General features: G+C 43.6%; 2 protein-coding genes across 5 annotated transcripts in view; one reads left to right on the forward strand and one right to left on the reverse strand.

Moving 5' to 3' along the window:
* GUCY1A2 (guanylate cyclase 1 soluble subunit alpha 2) overlaps positions 1–22,805 on the forward strand; it is a 503,968-nt gene that overhangs the window by 234,258 nt on the left and 246,905 nt on the right. The window contains exon 9 of one of the 3 annotated variants that reach the window (XR_014008983.1): positions 16,195–16,473. The exons of the other annotated variants lie outside the window; for them this stretch is intronic. The gene's annotated coding sequence lies outside the window, so the exon portion shown is untranslated. Of the gene's footprint in view, positions 1–16,194; positions 16,474–22,805 lie in introns of those variants that run through there. 3 annotated transcript variants of the gene reach the window in all.
* AASDHPPT (aminoadipate-semialdehyde dehydrogenase-phosphopantetheinyl transferase) overlaps positions 17,794–22,805 on the reverse strand; it is a 28,079-nt gene continuing 23,067 nt past the window's right edge. For both annotated transcript variants that reach the window (XM_081197694.1, XM_081197695.1), the window contains exons 5-6: positions 21,309–21,386; positions 17,794–18,327 (exon numbers count right to left, since the gene is read on the reverse strand). In XM_081197694.1, coding sequence (XP_081053820.1) covers positions 18,169–18,327; positions 21,309–21,386 — 237 coding nt within the window. In that variant the 3' untranslated portion in view covers positions 17,794–18,168. The remainder of the gene's footprint in view (positions 18,328–21,308; positions 21,387–22,805) is intronic.

The following is a 22,805-nucleotide window of genomic DNA, read 5'->3' on the forward strand; positions in this document are numbered from 1 at the left end:
AGGGTGGGGCGGGATTGTACAATTTTGATTTGGCCCATCCAATTACCCCTTCATTCTTATGGGTTGCCTGGAGGCTGCAGTAGTGCACAAATTACATGGGGCGCGGAGAGCACCTGGCCTTCTTTTTGTTTCAGCTGGTTCCCCCTGCACTGCTTTAGAAGGTTGCCAGGAGGATATAGTTTGGCTAAGATGGAAAACCAAAGGAGAGGTCCCTTAAAAAAGACATACAAAATAACTAGGTCATGGACCAATGAGTGGCAGGAATAATAACTGAGTGTCAGTCGCTGCTGCCAATGACTCCCATGGCCGGTTGCCCAGGAATGTACAAAGACAAGGAATGTTCTTACCGTCTGCTTTTTATTCAGTATTTACAGAGAGAGGCCCTAGAACCCAGCTTCTTGAATAATGGCATTGTCCCGAGTGAATCTCCACGCCCCTGTTTCTTCCACTTCCTCATTCATCATTCACATTGTCTCTTCTACGGGTGCTGTTACATGCCCTCTGTCTTTGAGCTCTTTGCTCTCCTACTTTTAAGGCTTGCCAGGTTCTTGGGGGGGGTGGGTCTGGAATGCTTTCTAAAGACACTGTGTCCATTAGCTGTGCCCCCCTCCTGGTGCTTGCTCTTCCTCTTCTTCCTCTCCCATAATTCCCCAAATTTCTCCCTCATCTGCCTCTTCCTCTTCTCTGGAAGGGTCAGGCTGGGGAAGTGGTCTCCACCATTCCTCCTCTGCCCAGTCCCTGACACCAGTGGCGTAGCGTGGGTTGTCAGCACCCGGGGCAAGGCAAGTAATTTGTGCCCCCTAGCCCATGGATTTGCGCCCCCTAACCCTAACCCCCAGATGTTGCGCCCGGTGCGGCCGGCCCCCCCTGCACCCCCCACGCTACGCCACTGCCTGACACTGAGTAATGAAATATATATATCATATATGAAGTACAATAAGAGGGTGCAAAACAATAAAAACAATGTCTTGGTGAAATAAATAACTGTACTTGGTAGTATAGTACAGTAGCTTCCCAAGAAGTAATGAAACAAAAATACATTCTAGAGTTTTTGTCATTCAATTGGACTGTCTATTATTCAACTGATGTATAGATTTGAAGATTTTGAGGTATAGATTTTGTTTATCATTTCATTTAACTGATACACAGTATTTAGACTGCCTATTACTTATTATTATTATTACTACATCTGTTTCTATACAGATTTAGAATTGATTCATTCCATAACATAGTTTTGTCTTGTTTCTTTTCCTTTTATTGTACTTTACATAGGATATACAGTGGTACCTTGGGTTAAGTACTTAATTCGTTCCGGAGGTCCGTTCTTAACCTGAAACTGTTCTTAACCTGAAGCACCACTTTAGCTTATGGTGCCTCCTGCTGCCGTCGTGCTGCTGGAGCACGATTTCTGTTCTCATCCTGAAGCAAAGTTCTTAACCTGAAGCACTATTTCTGGGTTAGCGGAGTCTGTAACCTGAGGGTGTGGCTTGGGGAGAGTCCCGAGGGCTAGACCGAGAGGGCTGGAGGGCTTCATTTGAGCCCTGGGCCTGAAGTTTCCCCACCCCTGTTCTGGGAACACACACAACTTCCTGTCCTGGAGAGGGATGAAGAACTTCCGGCTGGGAGGGGGGCAGTTACACCCCTTCAGACCTCTCCGTCTGGTCCTTGGGACACATTTCTGCCTGTGTCCTTGAATTCCTATAATGCCTCTTGGTTGCCTGGAGTATCAAGAGGGGTGTCTGCAAACGTCTGTAGGAACTGGCCTACAGTACAAAGGCAGAATTCACAGACATTACTCTGCCCACTTTCCCCTCTGTCTTTGCCCACCTCTGGCCCCTGGAAGAATGTCCCTCTGCCTCTGTGGCCCCTGGGAAGTTGCCCAGGAGGGAATATGGCCCTCAGGCTGAAAATGTTTCCCCTTTTCTGATCTAAGGAGAGAGGAAGGGTGTGGCCATTACTGCCTCCCTCTTTCCTGCACAATGCAGACCACTGAGCAAACACCAGAGCTGGAGAAATCTCCTTTCCCAGGCCAGTTGTTGGAGAAAGGAGCACCCCAGCATCCTGGATCAGAAGGTGGAGAGAGACTTGAGAAGAGGGGAAGGACAGGTTGCAGGACATCTGCTTTGAATGTCTAAGGTCACAGGCTCCGTCCCCAGCTTCTCTGGGGAGGACTGGGAAAGTCTGAAACCCTGGAGACCTACTGCCAATCAATGTTGATAGCACTGAGATCGATGGACCTTTGGGTCTGACTTGGTAGAAGGCAGTTTCCTATGTTCCTAAGAGGCATAAGGTGGGATTCGACAGCAGCCATGGTGGCAGGGTGTGTGTGTGTGTGTGTGTGTGTGTGTGTGTGTGTGTGTGTGTGAGAGAGAGAGAGAGAGAGAGAGAGAGAGAGAGAGAGAAACAGGAAGAAATCAGAGGATGCTGAAAGGACCTGCATCTGACTCCTTTCAGATTGCTCTTGGTATTCCATCTGGCAGACAGACTTGCCCTTGAATGCTTGGGAAGAGACAGAGAGAGAGAGAGAGAGAGAGAGAGAGAGAGAGAGAGAGAGAGAGATCCCCCACCCCTCACACTTCCCCTCGTGTTTTAATGTGTCCTGTCACTTGCTGGTCCCACGCTCCCTCAACATATAATCTCTCACACAGCTCAGTGGCCAAGAGAATGACTGAGGCACTCAGACCCCTCTCCAAGGCTATTTTCCAGGGTAAACAAAACGGCAACTTGTAAAGATTACTGATGAACTCGATCTTCCTCTGGAGACAGCACATTATCTCAGAGCCAGCCTGTTTTCTGTCAGCACGTCCCCCACAACTCTCTCCCCCCGCACCTCACCACCACCAAGAATGTCAAGGTCAGCCAAACAGACCCTCCCCAGTGACAAGAACACAAGCGTCTCTGTGCTGGCTGAGCGCATGGGAAATATTCTTGATTGGCGCGGCTGATGAGTACTATTCGCTCAAGAACTATAAAAGCCGAGGCCAGCCCTACCATTAACCAGGGTGAAGCAACTGCCTCAAGCAGTTGGTGCCAGGGGGGAGGGCAGCCACGACAGTCCTCAGCTGTTCCTCCTGAGCCTGGCAGCTGTCCCTCTCTGGTGAAAGACAGGTCTGGGTATGCCACCTGGCCCAACCCCTGCCTGCTAAGTCAGCCTGTAGCCAGAGTGCTGTGCCAGGACGGGGCAAATGTAGGTTTCAAGTAGAGATGGACATATCTCTCAGTTTCCATTTCTTTCCGTTTCTTGCTTTTTCTACTCTTATATTGTGTTCTATGGTGTGGTGTAGTGGTTAAGAGCGGTAGACTGGTAATCTGGTGAACCGGGTTTGCTTCCCCGCTCCTCCACATGCAGCTGCTGGGTGACCTTGGGCTAGTCACACTTCTCTGAAGTCTCTCAGCCCCACTCACCTCACAGAGTGTTTGCTGTGGGGAAGGAAGGGAAAGGAGAATGTTAGCCGCTTTGAGACTCCTTCGGGTAGCGATAAAGTGGGATATCAAATCCAAACCCTTCCTCTTCTTCTTCTCCACACTTTCACAGCAACATGTGGTTTTTCGTGGAAATTTGAGTGTTTCAGCACAAATTTTTAGAGTCTTTTAGCACAAATTTCTTGCCCCACCCAAGATGGATGCCTATGGATTAGCATGTGTGTAGACCTGTAATACAATCTCTTTCATGTGACAGAGCCAGCAGAGATACAGTCCCATGATACAGCTCCATGAATGATTAACCTGTTAGGCTCTTCTTCCGCTTCAATGGAAATTTCCAGTCATGCTTCACAATACAACACAGCAGGCACAGTATATATTTATTTTCCATTTCAATGTACATTAAATGATTATACTTAACAACCAGACCCAATGGGTACTAGCCACCACTGGATGCCACTATATTATTGTCTTTTTGCAGCTGGCACCAACTAACATAGTTACTGTTCTAGAATTCACCAAAGAGATTTATCTAGGGGGCCTTTATTTGGGTTTGATGAACTGTTCATGCTCCTGCCAGGTTTATTCCAATTGCGATTGCATTTGTTTCCATCCGCAAACAACTACTTAATCAAATTAATCCAGCTATAGAAGTTGTGCAACGCTACAAAAAGCTATTTCCCGCCATCGCTATCTAATTTACACAATGAATTACACAGGCGCGGACTTTGCAGGATAATTCTCTAAGCCAACAAAAGGCACAGCGGGCTTCTGCCATGTGTGCCCATTGCATTTGCAAAATGCAACCGGAGATAAATACAGAGAATCGGCAAGGAGAAATATCCCTTGATCTCTTGAATAGGAAGGTTAACGTCAAAAGAGGTGTGAGGGGAAGGTAGAAACTTGGAAGGAAAAGTTAACATTGTAAATTAACTCGGGGTAAATTAATCATGCTGCCCCATGGCCTTAGATTTAACACGTAAACACAAATTTTCAGGAGGAACAGAGGAAATGAATGAGACACGCAAGGTGAAAAGTGGATAGAAAGCTGCTGTATACCAGTTTAGGTTATTTGGCCATCTAGTCCACTGTTGTCTAGCAGTTCTGGAGAGCCAGTGTGGTGTAGTGGTTAAGAGCGGTGGACTCGTAATCTGGTGAACCGGGTTCGCTTCCCCTCTCCTCCACATGCAGCTGCTGGGTGACCTTGGGCTAATCACACTTCTTTGAAGTCTCTCAGCCCCCCCCCCACCTCACAGAGTGTTTGTTGTGGGGGAGGAAGGGAATGGAGAATGTTAGCCGCTTTGAGACTCCTACGGGTAGTGATAAAGCGGGATATCAAATCCAAACTCCTTCTCCTCCTCCTCCTCTTCTTCTTCAGACCACCTTCATGAGATACATGCCACTCTCCAAGCTCCTTCAGAATTGCTCCTCCTGGGAATGTCATGTACATTGCCTTGGGTTCTGTGTTGAAAGAAAGGCAGGATATATCAGAAACAAGAAAATAAATGCTTTGCTTTGATTGACAGCAGCAATCTAAAATGCCCTGCAGTCCCACCTGATCCTTTTAAGTGCAAATACTAATACTTGAACCTGTAATCTTCTATAAGCAAAGCAGCTGGGGGGGGGGGTACGCGTGGCCCTTAAAGATGGCATCCCAGTCCCCCCCCCATCATGTTGGAGGGCATGTGCTTCCCCATTCAGCTGTGGGCCCCAACCTAACATGACCCAAAGCAACATAATAGGCACTTGGACATTTTTGCTTTTTGTTTTACTTCTTCCTTTCCAGCCTCTTAGTTTCCTCGCCCAATATTTACAACAAAAGTCACATAGATGCAGGTGAAGTGATGATTTTGAAACTTTTGGAGGAGTGTGTGTGTGTTTTAACCATGGAAACAGAGCAAAACCAGAACAAACTGCATGCAGTTTCCAGGAAAAAAAGAAACAGACATTCCATCTTGGCAATGGGCTGGACAGAGGGATAAACTACAGTGGTACCTCTGGTTTAGTACTTAATTCATTCTGGAGGTCTGTTCTTAACCTGAAACTGTTCTTAACCTGAAGCAGCACTTTAGCTAATGGGGCCTGCTGCCGCCGCCGCGCCACCGGAGCACCATTTCTGTTCTCATCCTGAAGCAAAGTTCTTAACCTGAGGTACTATTTTTGGGTTAGCGGAGTCTGTAACCTGAAGCGTCTGTAACCTGAAGCGTATGTAACCCGAGGTACCACTGTATATGGTTCATTAGATGCATCTCTGTGCCCTTAAGTGTCGGGTTTCTTAAAACACAAACTGCCAGTGTGGAGGCCTGATTCACATGAGATTCAGTGAAAGGTCGTCTCTCTCTCTCTGGTTCTCTCCCTCCCCCTTTCACTCTGTGTCAAGTATGGGTGTAGCCAGGGGGCAGAGGGGCAGCTACCCCCCATCAAGTAAATAATTTAAAATACTTAACTAAAAGCAGAAACAATCAGAATTGAAATGCTTGCTGAGGTCACATGGATGATACCAACTGAGCGATAGGCATGGCATCCGCAATCTGACCAATCGCGTTGCAGGTAACTCAGTTCTGGAACATGAAAGCTGGAGGTCCTGCCTCTGACCCAACATAAATCCTGGCTACGCTCATGATGCATTAAAAACTTTTTGTCCTGTGAATTGCCCCCTGCACTTTGCAAAGAATCCCTATTGAAGTGAATGGGTGTTTTGTAGAGGCACAAATCACCCTTTATGATCCATATCAGGGGGCAAAGTGTTGAAAACAACAACTCCTCTTAACCCTCATGCTAGGATTCCAATCTGGATCAGGCCACCCCACACTGGCAGTTTGTGTTTAAAAAACAAAACATCCTGCGTACAAAACTAACACAACATCTTGTTTGGCCATTTCATCATCAAACCTTTATTGGCATCACATAGAAACATTCAGAATACATTCAGAATAAATAGGCCAGTGCGATCTCGTTGCCATTTCAACAGTACAGTCGTTTGCCAAAAGGAAGAAGAGGCGAGCAATCTATTTCATCTCTGTGGGTCTCCAGCAAGGGCAGGATCCTGTAGCGTACTTCGGTGACAAAAAATCAAATAGAGGAACTTAGCTACTGTCTTGGTGAGCTCCTGGTCTCTCCCCTGTAATAAGAAGTGTATAACCTCCGTCTCTGGTTTCCATGTTGGAATACATAGATGGTCTAGAAATTGTTAGCGGAGATCATCATTACATTTAAGGGCCATGTGAGCTAGTGTTTCCACCAGGTGGGCATAGCATGGGCAGATCCTATCTTTGGCCATTTCAGTCCCTAAAGAGGCTCGCAATATAAATGAAAAACATCTACGATGAATAGGACTAAATTAGATGAAGTGTGATCAGAAACAAAGGCTCATGAGGTAGGGAAGAAATGCTTCAAACAACAGAGGGAAGTTCTAGAAAGAAGTACAGTGGTACCTCGGGTTACATACTCTTCAGGTTACAGACGCTTCAGGTTACAGACTCTGCTAACCCAGAAATAGTATCTCGGGTTAAGAACTTTGCTTCAGGATGAGAACAGAAATCGTGCTCCGGAGGCGCGGCAGCAGCAGGCGGCGCCATTAGCTAAAGTGGTGCTTCAAGTTAAGAACAGTTTCAGGTTAAGTATGGACCTCCGGAACAAATTAAGTACTTAACCCGAGGTACCACCGTATGTCTGTCTTTCCTTCACCTTCTTTGCCCACCCTAAAAAACCCCCAACAAAAAACCTGAAGCCCAAACCTGCACAGACCACCTGATCTCAACAATCAAAGGTAATATGTTACTCTGGCATAAGGTGCTGTCATCTCCTTACAAGTTGATGAACGATGGGTCTGTAGGCCATTTCCATGGAATGAGCAAATGCTTGGCAACTTCAAACGGAATTAACTGAAATGTCAGTTTTCATTCACTTGCAGCAGTCTTATATTTTGGTGTTTATTTGAAAAGGAAATTGCTTGATTTCCATGGGAAACTGTGAGCATTTTTACGAGGCGGAATGCAACATGTCCGTTTAAAAAAACAACCGCATGCCCCTCTGCCCTGCAAGAACCCAGGCAGTTCAGAAGCAAGAAGACAAAAAATAAAAACAAAAGCTGTGAGGAGAAAATGAGGGTGTTCCTTCTGCTTAGCTTAGCTGCAAAATTCCACTGACCACTCCCCCCCCATTAAGGATTCTTTTTCTGGTCTGCTTTTTATGAAGTGACAGTGTACAGTGGCGTAGCGTGGGTTGTCAGCACCCGGGGCAAGGCAAGTAATTTGTGCCCCCTAACCCGTGGATTTGCGCCCCCTAACCCGTGGATTTGCGCCCCCTAACCCTAACCCCCAGATGTTGCGCCCGGTGCGGCCGCCCCCCCTGCACCCCCCACGCTACGCCACTGACAGTGTATCATAGTGATTAGAGTGTTGAACTAAGGCCTAGGAGGCCAGGGGTCAAATTCTCAACCATTAAGCTCACTGGGTGCCTTTGAGCTTTGCATCAGCTTCGTGTGCATAGGATTTGTACATTTGTAGAGTTTTAACAAGGGACGCGGGTGGCGCTGTGGGTTAAACAACAGAGCCTAGGACTTGCCGATCAGAAGGTCGGCGGTTCGAATCCCTGTGACGGGGTGAGCTCCTGTTGCTCAGTCCCTGCTTCTGCCAACCTAGCAGTTTGAAAGCACGTCAAAGTGCAAGTAGATAAATAGGTACCGCTCCGGCGGGAAGGTAAAGGGCGTTTCCGTGCGCTGCTCTGGTTCACCAGAAGCGGCTTAGTCATGCTGGCCACATGACCTGGAAGCTGTTCGCCGGCTCCCTCAGCCAATAAAGCAAGATGAGCGCCGCAACCCCTAATGGTCAGGGGTCCCTTTACCTTTAGTAGAGTTTTAATAACCTGCTATTTACTGGAGCACAGGCAAGTATGGGGCATTTTTAAGCCAACAACTAGTATGAATGTAAAAAATAAAATAAAAATCTTTGTCCAGTTTTTCCCTGGTGGCAGGTAGAAGAGGAGAGGGCTGTATCTGTTTGTTGGGCCTGCCAAGACTGTGAGATCGAGGTGTGCAATATTTTTCGTTATTTTTGTCATTTTGTTATTCCATGCATTTTTCTTACTAAAAACCATTATTTTCCTATACATAAGTAATGTTCAGGAAGAAAACTGATGCATGGACATGTAGCCTTGAACTGTTGTGCTGCTATAGCTGGATTTATTTTCCTTTCTTTGTTTGCAAGCAAATAGTTTCATTTGGAGGTTTTTCCCCCTTGTTTTGTTTTGCGTGTGGTTTGTCATTACATTTCATTTTACGATGCGAAAATTGTTTCTTACAAGCTGACGATGTTAGAAAGCCAGGAAGTATTCTACCCTCACAGGCAATTTTTCCCCTATATTGGATTATGCAAATCCTGTTTACAAGTCAGCAAATTCAATTTGGTTGGGTAAATTAGGCATTACTTTTAATCACATTCTACAATTTGTTTTCAACTGCCCTTTTCACACCCATCATTGCGTTGACTTCCTAGAAGTAGCCGTTTGATAGGAGGACGGCAGTTATCTCAGGACAACATAGCTGGCAAGCATCCATCTTCGCAAGATGATTGGCTGGTAGCATTCCTAGCTGAAAGCAAGGATACAGTGTCCTTTCGCAAGACTCTGACTTGCCCAGCATCTAAATCCTCTCTTGAGCTTGCTGGCAATATGGAGAAGCTCAGTTAATTGCCAAGGCATCTAGAGCCAGCTTGGTTAGAAGAGTTCTTGGGAAAGTGTCCAGCTACAACTTGAATTAGCTTCATTTTGACTTTTAATCTGATGGGATGAGTTTTTTAAAAAATAATAATATGTATTAGTAGTTTCAAAGTTATAAAGAAAAAAGAAAAATTAGAAACAACACTGTAATACATAGAGAGAGAGAAAAAAGAAACAACAATACAACAAAAAAAATAAAAAGAAAAATGGAAAACACAAGAAAAAGAAAACAACATAGATCCCAAATTACATATCTATAACTTCCATTTGCTTGTTTCATTGACCTCCTCACACCTCCCTTTTTGTATTCTAGTTTAATTAATTATTTCAGCAAATTCTTTCCATCTTTCTCAATTTTTGTTAAAAAATTTATCTTAACAGTTTAACTTAATAATTAGCTCAGCAAATCCTTACCATCTTTCCCCATATTCTGTTATTCAAATTGCCTTAATTTATTTAACCTTATCTTACCCTAAAATACCTTAAAGCTTAAATCTTAGTTTTCAAATATACATAACTCCTGATATCATTTCTGCTAGAGTCATATAGTTTCATTCCAACATTTCCCCTAATATTCATTAATTTTTAGCCAATTCCCTAAATAAAAAGTTTCCTTTATAAATTTTCTTCCAATCTTAATCCAACGTCTCATCTTCCTGGTCTCGGATCGTGTCAGTCCTTACTGTCCAATCCATCTAGTCCATCAACCTGGAAGCCTTATGTCCGAGGCCCTTAAGTCTCTTCCATGTCCCTTCTGCATTTCTTCTTCTTCTTGTTTATACTTGCCCTTTTCCTTGTCTTTTGTTGGTCTCTTTCTTAATTCCTTTCCTTTCTCATTGAGGAGTAGTTCTCTGGGGGGTTCCAACCCAGAATTGTCTCCATCTCCCTTCATCAAACCCACCCATTCCCCAAAGTCCCACTCCCCACAGTCCTCGATAAAATCCAAAAAAATTTAAAAACATATTTCAAGGTCTCTCCAAAGTTAGGAACCTCCTCAACACCAGATTCTCCCTGGCCCATTCCAACTTCAATCTTCAATGACAGCGGCTTATGCTCCTGTAGGGCCTCAAGTCTCTCCATTTGTATTATTTGAGGTGCAACCGCATCCTCCTCCATTATCTTCTGTTCTTGCCCAGTCAGTACTGATTCATGAGTTGGTCCCTGAATAATTTCTGTATCAATGTTCCCTGTTTGTCCACAGTTATTAACCACAACAGTCAAATCCATTTTTTTCATTCATCAAGTCCATCTTCTCATGCATCTGTTCCAACAGGGCACTTGTCTTGCATAAGGCAAGCACCCAATCTTCCTCCCAGCTCATCTTTAGGCAAGGTCAGAAAAGACTGTTCCCATGGTCTTAATCTCACAGCTGTTGAGTCCTCAAGTATACTGCTGCAACAATTTAACAAGCTCCCTCTAGAGGAGACAATTTCTATTTGTATCCATTTTTTTTTTTAAGGCAAGTCCAACAAAGGAAAATTACTTTCGTTTTTCAGATATTTTCCGGATATTTTGTTTCTTTAAGATGCAAAAGGCAACATTGGAATCAGCTTGTTTCTCTTCTTTAACTATCTGTCAAAATGTTCCATTCACAGTCAATGAACCTACGATTTCTGTCTCTGACACCCCGTTCCCAGGTTAGAGACGGTGGAAACTCATCCTTCTCGCTCCCTCTCCTGCAGGGGTTAAACAAAATCCCCCCCTTTTCTCCTGCTTCCAAGGGCATTTCAGTAGTTCTGAATGAAGGAATTTTAGACTTTTTTGACAGCTTTCCACGCTTTAACTTACGAAGTTTTTGCTTTAGTCTATATACAAAAAGCGGAAAGCGGACTTCCTGTTTTGAACCTTCCCGCTTCGATGCCAAATTAAGATATTTCTTGATCCAATTTTCCGTTTCTACTCACAGGTACTTGTTTTAAATCCAATTGTCCACAGGAAAAAGTCAGCGCTCTCTGGCAATGGCTGTGCGGCTTCACTCCATGAAAGTAGCAATCAGTTCACAGTACAGCACCGCACCGCTCACCCCACTTCAATCCAGCGCCCCAAAAACGGGTTCCCGGTGAGTAGGGGCGTTCCCAGGCTTCCTCCGCCTGGGATTTCTAGCGGGTCCCCACCTTCGCCGCGGCGGGAAGACCCAGTTTTCATGGAGCTAGTTCCTCCGGTTGGAGGAACTCCGCCATTCACCGATGGCGCTGACCTCCTAATCTGATGGGATGAGTTAGCCATCATCTTTCCTGAATTAGCTCATGAAGAAGCAAGGATTAGCACACTAATTTATGGGTAGGGGTGTTTCTCTGTTTCTCATTTTCCACATCTTAAATTCAGTTCTCCATACTTCTGCAACAAGTTGTAATTTTCTTTATTTTTGAAAAGAACCCTCATGCAAATTCACCAGCACTTCACTGCAAATTCCTCCTGTTAACCACATTTTTGTATATGGATTTGACTGGTGTACACAGTTTTGCAAGCAATTTCCCCCAGTATATTTATAATGAAATGCTTTTATAATGTTATATCATTTTACTGTTGTTAGCCGCTCTGAGCCCGGCTTCAGCTGGGGAGGGCAGGATATATTTTTTTTTTTTAAAAAAAATATTATTATTAGTACAATGAATTTTGGCACATTTTCATGAATATACTCATTTTTATGGACACTTTACCCGATATATGCATTTTTGTAAACAATGATTGGTTGGAGAACAGCATTGCAAAATTCAGGTAAGTGCAAACCTAGATTTACGGTGTGCGCTTGAATCCATCCTTCAAACTAGTGACAGTCTGGAAGCGCTCGGGATTAGATTGTTGCAGGGCTCTCTGCATGGAGCTGCTTTTCAACAAAACAAAAGAAAAAGAAAAAGAAAAAAGTTGCTTCTGCAAGTCCTAAGGCAACACACAATGCATATCATCACTGGCCATTCCATGCACTTGACGTGACAGAAATGTGCTCAACAAAGGAGCATATTGCAGAACTACATAGTTTTGGTTTCAAAAAACTAACATGGTTCTTCTTCAGATTTCTGGTCTGTTTTTTCAGAGAAAGTCATTTTGCCAGTGGATGAAAATTCAGTTATAAACTTCATTAAAGCTGAGCAAAATTGAGTCGGAGCCTAACCTCCACTCATTTCATCTAATGGCAAAACTTTCATTTATAAGAGACTGATTTTCATAGCTTATCAGAGCTGCTAGCTCATTTCCACTGTGTCATAGATTCTGCAGTAAAAATTGTTTCAGGGTAATATGGAAGAGCTGTATATATGGAGTCATCTGCCACTTACAATTATGGGTGAATATGTTCTTTGATATTTTAGAAATTCATTTTTTGGAAACCGATGCTGCATTCATGTGTCTCTCTAAATTTACAAGGTGTTCTTTATTATAATGACTATACCAAAAAGTGATCACTAGTGATTTTTGTTGTTGTTGAGGAGAAGGGTATCTGAGAAATATCATCCGTATATGAATTAACTTTCACTTGGCTCAGAAAATACTTTTCTTTTGCCATAGCCACTTACCATTCCAATAAATGAAAAACAGCTGCAATACCCACTAATGAGTTCTAATAAATGCTGCTCAATGGATTCTTGTCAGGTGAAGCAATAGATCAGGGGTCAGCAAACCTTTTTAGCAGGGGGCCAGTCCACTGTCCCTCATACCTTGTTTTTTTGGGGGGGAAATGAACGAATTCCTATGTCCCACAAATAACCCAGAGATGCATTTTAAATAAAAGCACACATTCTGCTCATGTAAAAACACCAGGCATGCCCCACAAATAACCCAGAGATGCATTTTAAATAAAAGGACATTCTACTCATGTAAAAACACGCTGATTCCCGGACCGTCTGTGGGCCAGATTTAGAAGGTGATTGGGCCAGATCCAGCCCCTGGGTCTTAGTTTGCCTACCCATGCAATAGATGCTGGGTTCACTTAAGGCTAGATGCTAACCTTGGATGTCAGTTCTGCCCAAACAGGAGAGGCACCATAGCTCAAGCTAAAGGACTGCAGCTTAGTGGTAATTCACATCCTTTGTAAGCAGATTGTCCTGGTTCGACCAGGGAGAAGAGTCGGTGGAAGAAGACTGGAAAAAGTTTAAAGACTATTTACAGAAATACTGTAAAATTAATGAATGTTAGAAAAATGATGGAACGAAGTTATATGGCTTTAGTAGAAATGTTATAAGGAATTAAGTATAAATAGATTAATAGAGCATTAAAGGGAAAAATAAGGTTAGAATGTATTAAGACAATTACAGGATAGAAAATAGAGGAAGATGGAAAGGAATTGCTGAAACAATTAATAGAAGTGGAATACAAAAAGGGAGGTGTCAGGAGGTCGTGGAAATTAGTGAAAGAAAGATAAGATATTGAAATTGGATTGTGTTTTAAATGGTTTTTGTTTTGTTTTGTCAGTTGTATGTTAGTGTTTGGTAGTGTTTTATTGTATTGTATTGTATTGTATTGTATTGTATTGTATTGTATTGTATTGTATTGTATGTTTTTTCTTTTTTGGTTTTTTGTAGTGTTGTCTTCAATTTGTTGGAAAACTAATAAATATTATTATATATATATAAAAGATTGTCCAGGTTCAATCCTGAGTATATCCAGGGTTATTTCATTTTAAAAACAGGTAACAGGTCATGGGAAAGTCAGGCTCTGTTCAGATACTATCTGCTTGCCTTCTTACAACCAGTCGAGTGGGTGGTCCTGGCTTTTAGCTTCCTCCTCTTTATTCTGACTACGCAATCAGAAAATATGAAGATCAAGTGAAATTTTTACAATCCTTCCTTTTCTTTAATCTGCTCCACATGAATTGTGCTGTTGTGGTATTACGTTTCCAAGCGTGGCTGGTATGGTAATTGAAATGACAAAATGTCTGTCAGCGAGTTAATCATGCATAGAAATAAACAGCTAATTTCAGGTAAGCTGAAATTTGTTTTTACCATTAGCATCCATTTAGGAAGCCTGAGAACCCTTATTACCTAAACAGTATTTATAATGTTTATCTAAATGCAAATGAGAATATTAGCAGTTATATTTGTGGTTCTCAATACCATATATTGCATTAAAAGCCAGGAGGCAAATGTTTGCAGATAAATTCTAACCCCTACCCCATCTCCCAGCTCACACTGCAACAAAACTTCCTAAAGACTAATTCCAACATTACTTTGTGGTGGGTGACAACTCACATCTTTAAAGCTGGTGGGAGGGGTGGGAAAACTTGTTGGGACATCTTTGTTGCTTCTATCTTATCTGAACTTCTTACCCTTATCTGAAATCCTAAATCATGACTTCTGAGCACTGTGTCTGCAGCCCAACCTGTACCGTTGCTGGCCTGAATAAAGACCTAGTTATTACTCACAAGTAAGTCCTGAATCCACATACAGTGTTATTATATTCTATCAAAGATAGAAAGCAGCTGCAACAGAACCCCAGGATTCCCCTGCTCAAACCAGTTCCACTAAAAAGTTGAGGAAAGCTAATGAGTATTTAAATATTCCATAAAGAAAATTCCACACCTCTTTCCATAGAAGTGCCAATGTTTTCATCCCTTAGTATTGGGTAATCAATGTGGTGCCATTAAGGGTATGATATCAATTAGCGGCATGTGCTAAAAGTCGCTTCCTCAGAGAAGTGTGATGCTTCACTGTGAATAAATGAGGTTCCACTGAATTGTAAAACAGAGATCTCATGAGGTCTGTTGTACCTTTGTGCAGTCTTGAATTTAGAGCTATCGAATCATCCAGCTTGGCTGCTCTAGAGTACAATGCAAGATTTAAAACTCAAGCACTTTGTGCTTTTAAACAAGTACCTTCATTGTGTGCAGCAGGAGAGGGACTTCTTAAAGATTTTCCAAGAACCATGGCAGCAAAAATGAAAACAAAAATAGCTAACTTGAAATCCTGGCAAAGAACACATTCCCATGAAAGCCAGTTTGGTGTGACGGTTAGTGTTGGACTAAGACCTGAGAGTCCTGTGTTCAAATCCCCACTCAAGCCATGTAGTTTACTAGGTGTCATTGGACCAGCCACCACCTCTCAGCCTAACCTACCTGGCAAGTTCAGTTGGACTTGCTGAACAAATCATCTGCTCTTTGTGATCTGTCCAGGGTGCTGAAGCCAAAAAGACCAGACAGTTGCTGCCATGTTCGAGCTCAGGCTATTTGCCCATTTAGTCCAGTATTGTCGACTCCAGCCTTCTAAACATGATGCCTCTTCAGATGTTGATGGACCACAACCTCCATCAACCCTAACCACTGACCATGCTGGCTGTGGCTGATGGGATTTGGGAGTCCAACAACATATGAAGGGCAGCAGGTTTGAGAAAGCTGGTCTACTTTGTGGCTCTGAAGGGGCTTTCCACTGTTAGGATTATGATGTTCTGTTCCACCTTAAAAAAGATGTGTGGATTGTTGTATGTCACATGTCTGTTTACTTCCAGCACAGCCTGTTGGGAACTTCAAGTGCCCTACATGCCAGGAAATGAAAATCCTGCAGATCTGTTGTCTAAGGTTGTTGACAGAGAACAACTTAAGGTTTATGTACAGTGGTTGCAAATGGGTTGAACCACAGGTAAAACAGGTTACACAGAAAGGGGGAGGATGTTAGGATTATGATGTTCCGTTCCACCTTAAAACAAATGTGTGGATTGTTGTATGTGTTTACTTCCAGCACAGCCTGCTGGGAACTTCCGTTGTGTATAGCTTTTGCTTAAACACGAAGGGGAGCAGACATGTTTTTCCTTTGTCCTGATGCTGAATAAAATGCTTGTAAATATGCTTACATATGCCTTTGTCCGCTCTTCTGTTGCATAGAGTTCTTATCTTTGCTGGCTTGCGTGCTCAGTCTCTAAAGGTTTCTGAGGCTTGAGTCACAGTTTTGATGCTGTTCTGAGAACCGGAGTTCACCCGACTGCCGGCCAGTGGGCTGGAGCCAGCTGGGAGCCTGCCAATTGCCCCCGTCTCCCAGGACGCATCCCAACATCCACATCATGTATCTGATCCTTTTAACTGGAGGTGTCAGGTACAGGACCTGGTCAGACTCTTCCTGCTTAGTACAGTGGTGCCCCGCAAGACGAATGCCTTGCAAGACGAAAAACCCGCTAGACGAAAGGGTTTTCCGTTTTTCGATGCGCTTCGCAAGACAAATTTCCCTATGGGCTTGCTTCGCAAAACGAAAAAGTCTTGCGAGTCTTGTGATTTTTTTCGCTCCCCCCCCCCTTTTCTAAGCCGCTAATAGCCTTTTAGCCGCTAAGCCTTTAATAGCCGCTAAACCGCTAATAGCGCTAATCCGCTAATAGGGTTGCTTCGCAAGACGAAAAAACCGCTAGATGAAGAGACTGGAGGAGCGGATTAATTTCGTCTTGCGAGGCACCACTGTATTTGCTCTAACTGACAGTAGCAGCTGATGCAGTGAAATGTCACTAGTTTGACTGTAGCTTACCTGGATCAAGAACGATGCAGCTATGTGGATGAACCAGTGGGAGTGCTGGACTGGCTCTGCCAGTGTGTCCACTCAGCCTCGACCATGCTGCCACTGTCCAGATAAACTACTTTGATGCCAGTGTTTAGGAGGGCAGCTCTACTGCACCAGCTACTGCTGCTTGCTGCATGGACTTCCACCCAATCCGGGCTTGGCCTTGCCAGAACTGGAGACTTTCCAGGGTGCCACTTCAAGCCCAGACAAGAGCAGCACTGCCTACAACCTTGAAACAAAACAACTCCAGGGAACCAAATGTTACTGGAGAACATTTTCTCCCCTTGCTTTCATATTTACACCGTATGATTAAAGAATGCATTCTATACAATATGGATAGCTACCTTGGGAGTGCTATTTTCAGTTCACTGAGGCGAAACCTTTGAACAAATGTTGATCATTGTTAAAATGCACCAGGAAAAATACAGTCCATTATAAGCCAAAATAAGCGTGTGAGGCTGCACTTTCTGCTCAAGTACTGCATTGCAGAACTCTTTTTTATTTTTTGTAAACCCAGCTTCTGTCAGGGGTTCCAGTGCAGAAAACTCTTGCTATTCACGTATCCAAACTTTGGATATGAATTGCTATTCGTATATCTGAACTTTGAGCAGAACATGCCTATTCCATTCATAATTTATGTATCACCACCACTGTTATCTCCTTGTGTTTATTTCAGCTTCTTAGTGCCACTAGAGACCCCTTATTTTCTTGGTGATCAGTAACATTTTTACCATCGCCATGCACTAAGAATGGAGATTTACTATCTTTTCCCCACTTGTTTTCTCATCGTCGGTGTGGTAGCGGCCATGCAGCAACTGAAGGTGCAACAAAATCTTCTACAGCATCTCACATCCACGAGTACTTTAGGAATCAGAAATGGCAAATGGCTTATCAGGAAAATAAACAATAAAGACCTGGTTCATGTTTTACTGGACAAGTGTGCCCTCCCCTTTGGTGGGGTGGTGGCCATGTGCCCTTGTCCTTACCATGACTACACAGGGGCTTCTTAGGTACTGCTGAATGGATAATTGTTCTGTTTGTATGATTTGTGTCTTCAAATGGTGGTGTAGTGGAGCTACTGCATTAATCAGGTTATTGCATAAAGAGCCACACATGTTAAGTCCTCCTGATAAACATTACACAATGTACTTGAGGAAAGACAGAAATGCACCAACTCTTCCTCTATCGGAAAATACTACATTTAAATCAGGATTGATGTAATATTTTTAAAGTCGGCCAACATCATTCCTTTCTTTCCCTCTCTCGATTGTATTTGCAGAAATGAAATACAAAGATTCAGCAGCTGATAATAATAAGAACTCAGCCAGAGAGCAGAAAACCCAACAGTTTTTCCTCTTCTGAATCCAGTCTTCCTGGAAAAGGTCAATGAAAAATGTAATCATTTGATACGGAACAGCCAAAAAACTAGAACACAAGAGGCAATTTTAGCATTCCCACCACCCAGACCACCAAACATACAAATTAACTGCTGGAAAGGAGAACAGTGTGTGGCCTTTGTGAGTGCTTTCAGCTTCTCTCCTTGCAAACGCAGCCTCTCTTATCTTGGATTGGAACCCTGGCGTGTTGGCGATTCCTGCTTAGCACAAAAGCTATCCCAGCAGGCAGGGTCTTCAGGTGCAAGAGGCACAGCAGAGGCAACTAAATCATCAAAAGTCAGTGTTGCAAATGTAGTCTGGGTCGCAGCAGAGGAAAGCACCTGAGAAGAAGAAGGGAGGGGAATTCAATTCACAGAAATGCAGATCAGTATTTCCATGATCGAAGAACAAGGCTGTAATTATTTTTCCCTGTTTGTAACATTAAAAAAACACACACACACCTGTTTTACAGACGGGAGAGGCAGAGAAAGATGGATCTAATTCTAATTTTGAAAGGCAACCCAGTATGTTCACATTTGAGCACAACCCCAAGGTTCTGGAATCAGACTTTCTCCATTTTGGTCCATTATCATTTCGTCAGTCTGCTTTGCCCCACATTCTTCCCTGCCATGTGCAGTTTTCTGTATTTTTCGGTACATAACTGTCCATCACTCCATCTTATATGCTGAAATATGGGAAGCTCCATCAATATTGGCATTCTGCCAGCTCTTGAAGACACACCAGTTTAGACAAGCATTTACTATGTCTGTTTTAATGGATTTAGTTTTATATATTTTAATTATGGATGTTTTAATGTAGTCTTATTTTTGTAACTGGGTTTATTCTTGTTGTTTTGCTATTGGCTTTTATTCAATTGTAAACCGCCTTGGTATTTCTTCTTCAGATGAAAGGCAGTATATTAATTATTTTATTAATAATAATAATAATAATAATAATAATAATAATAATAATAATAATAATGTATGCACCAATGCATATGCGTGCTGATTCAGTGAGAGAGAAGAAAACGGAATCCATGCTGTTGTCTGATCACATCAAGAAATGCCCAAAATAACTGAGAACATTCAGTTGTGTGAGGGAGAAAGCATATGGAAACATTTGTGATTCATGGCTCCCTTTAATAGATTTTGTGAAAAGCAGATATTTATACATTAATTGCTTCAGTTGATTTGAAATAATTGCTGATTGATTCTGCTTTTGCTACCCCCCGGTTCTTTAACCGCTTTAATATTTTCACATTGGCCGACATCCAATGATGCCCACTTGCTTGTGCAACAGAAATCTGTTTTACATAACAGGACTTCTGGTTTCTCTCCTCCTTGTTCCATTCCCCCATGGACCTCAAAAAACTGCTTTGGGTGGTTCCCCAGCCCTCTGGAGCATATTTTGGAGGCACACGGAGGTAGAAGAGGAAAGAAGCACCCCATTACATAAGCAGACGCCCACTCGGGCACATTGGATCTCACCTTTTCTAGGTTTCTAACCAAATTCTTCTGAAACTTAATATAATATTTTCATGGTACTATTCATCAAAGTTTGCATTTCTCCCAAACTGCACCATAGCCTTTCTAGCAACTTTGCATTAGATTGCTAGCTTTTTTTTAAAACCACGCAAGTCAGCTGTGGGATATCAATTTTTAAGTCTCCCTTTTCTGTTGTTGTTTTTTATGAATTTGCTATTAACTGCGCAATGTAAACACCCTTCACATCAGGCTGGGGCGAGTGGGGTTGGTTGGGAGGAGGTGTCCCTCTGCCCAGCCCTGCTGGGTTCCGCCATCTCCTGCTAGACATCTGTAGAGTGACACCAACATCACTTCACCGCAAGATCTGGCAAGCCTCGGGGAGCACAGGATGCTGGGTTAGAAGGGCCATGCCATGAATAAGCCAGCTCCCAGTGAAGGTTTGCATCCAGCTCTCAGGGAAGGTTTGCAGACAATTGAAGAAAGCAGCCGGGAACAGAGAGGGTTAACTGCCAGGCAGAATGAGCATTGGCTAGTGCCAACTCCAAAGTGCCAAAGATCCATATAGTTAAAGCCATGGTTTTCCCAGTAGTGATGTATGGAAGTGAGAGCTGTGGACCATAAAGAAGGCTGATCGCCAAAGAATTGATGCTTTTGAATTTTGGTGCTGGAGGAGACTCTTGAGAGTCCCATGGACTGCAAGAAGATCAAACCTCTCCATTCTTAAGGAAATCAGCCCTGAGTGCTCACTGGAAGGACAGATCGTGAAGCTGAGGCTCCAATACTTTGGCCACCTCATGAGAAGAGAAGACTCCCTGGAAAAGACCCTGATGCTGGGAAAAATTGAGGGCACAAGGAGAAGGGGACGACAGAGGACGAGATGGTTGGACAGTGTTACCAACATGAGTTTGACCAAAATGCAGGAGGCAGTGGAAGACAGGAGTGCCTGACGTGCTCTGGTCCATGGGGTCACGAAGAGTTGGACACAACTAAACGACTAAACAACAACAACAGTGCCAACTCCCCCACTCCTTGGAATGCCGGTTGATAAGGGAATGGCTGAGAGCGGGCTGGAAGCCAGCCAACACTCTTGGGAAGGGCAAACTGGTGCAAACAGAGAAGGAAGCAGTTTGTCAGAACGGGAACAGATTGGAGCTTATCCAATCCCTACTAAGAGTCAGCTAAGGGGAGGGCTGTTAGACCGGAAACAAAGCAAGAGGCGCAAAGTGAGAAAGTTCAATATCTTCTGTAACCGGAAGGAATCTTCAGAAGGGTCATCTTGATTGATGATGGCAGAGGCTGTGTTAAGCTCCCCGGAGTTATCTGTTGTTTTGACAATAAATCATCCTTTTTAATCAACTACGCTTACTGTGTGATCAAGCTGGGGTCTGGACTCCTTACAGGCCACTGGCCTGGTCCATCAGGCTCTCATATTATTGTGAAGCTCCCCCTCCCCCCCACCAAAATGAAGGGGGGCGGAAATGTTGCCAGCAAGTTCTTTACTAGCAGCAGCCAGCAGAGAGCCCCACCATGGAGTTTTCTGGTGGCAGAGCGGAGCAGGTCCAGGAACTGTTGGACTGAGCAGCAGATTGGGCTAGATGATCTCCAATATCATATCCCAAGTATTCTAATTTATTCTAGGATCTGAATACAGGTGGACGGTATTTTCTACTCTAGGTTTTTATTAACAGCTGCTTGGAATTGTATTCTAGTCAGGAGTGCTATTGTGTATTTTAAAATTCAATAGCTATTTAGCATAGAGCCATCTCAAGGCAGAAGACACAATATCACAAAACTACTAACAATTCTGCTTGATATTGAAAATTACCCGAACATCTTACCGCAGAAGGCTTCTCTCCAAACTCTCCTGGTTTCCCCAGAGCAACTGCAACATGGTGACAATCATCTAGCCGTGTTTCCTAGATGGCAAAAAGGGAAAAAGTATACTGAATAACTGCCAACACCAATAGTAAGCAAATGTAGGAGAGTAAAAGATTAGATAGTACGGGCAGGAAAAACTGCCTACATTTCCCCATTGTTGCTCCATGTTTCAGGAAGTCTGGTGAAGTGACAGCCTAGGTAGTGTTGGCCTGTCAACCCTCTTATGTAACACTTCTTGTTCCACGTGTGCAATATTGCAAAGGTGGATCTGCTCTAGAGCATATCTGCAGCAAGTAATATTAAGGAAGGGGTGCAGAACCTCCTGTCTAGGAGCAAAATCCACTCTACTAGGCCCCTCTGCCCACAGAAATGAGGATTTTGGTAGCTGCAAATTTGTCAAGCTGTGCTGAAAAAAGTCACAGCTGTTAATGCATTGTCTTCTACGCAACCACAGAAGAGTAGCCTACCCTTTGGTTACCCTTTAACCCTCTTCCACCCCGTCATTTGGATTGCCTTTTCCCCTATTTTAAAGGAAACAGAAAACAAAGAAAACAGCAATGGAGCCATTAGTTGTCAGTGCATGACCTACTGGGGGGGTCCTAACTCATCAGCTGAAGACCAGTGCTTTGACAATTTCTACTCTGTTCGCTGTGGGTGGTAAAAAAAGAAGTCTCTTTTTTTACCTACTATACTTGATCCCCCCCCCCATTTCATACATTATCAAAGCAGAAACTGAGTTCCCTAAGTGAAGTTAAGAGGTTATTTCTCAGTGACTTAATATTAACATCATTTCCCATTTCGAAAAGCAAACACAGGAGTCTAAATGTTAGTTACTGCCACTACTGGCATGAGGTCTCCCCAGACTGCAGACGTTAAAAGCTTTACGGGTGCTCCAACTGGGTGCATTATAAGGTTGTGCGGCACTGCTAGAGGACAAAGCAGGCTTTTTTTCCTTCTTCTCTGCAAACACCAGCAAATTTCTTTATGAGAGTTCAACAAAGCAACAGCACAATCGCTCCTGAAAGCCATGGGCAAATTTGGCCATTACAGGGAAAACGTGAATGTAGTTTTGATTGCTCCTAGAGACACAGCACAAATACCAAGCGGGGGGGAAGAGGAGTGGCTTTGGTGGGCGGAGAGGGTGGCACCAAAAAATCTCCCTGAGGGAGGAATTTCTGCCTCGATGCCGCCCTCTGCCCTTAAAATAAATCAGGCACAAATGATGGTCTCCCCCATGCCAATGGATTTTCGAGGGGACCCAGAAACACTGTCCACACAACTGACTGTCAGGAGTTCAGCCTACACTCGAGTAGGACTCTGGCAGAGACACATGCCCGACTGGCATGTTCCCTCCCTCCTGGTCGATCGTTTGGGAGCTTCAAAAGCTTTCTTTAACCCATACATCATAGCGACCGATGCCAACCGACATTGGCACACTTAGGGATCTGCAGAGTCTG

Source organism: Podarcis bocagei, assembly GCF_964188305.1.
Source record: "Podarcis bocagei genome assembly, chromosome: 6".
Classification (NCBI taxonomy): Eukaryota; Metazoa; Chordata; class Lepidosauria; order Squamata; family Lacertidae; genus Podarcis; species Podarcis bocagei.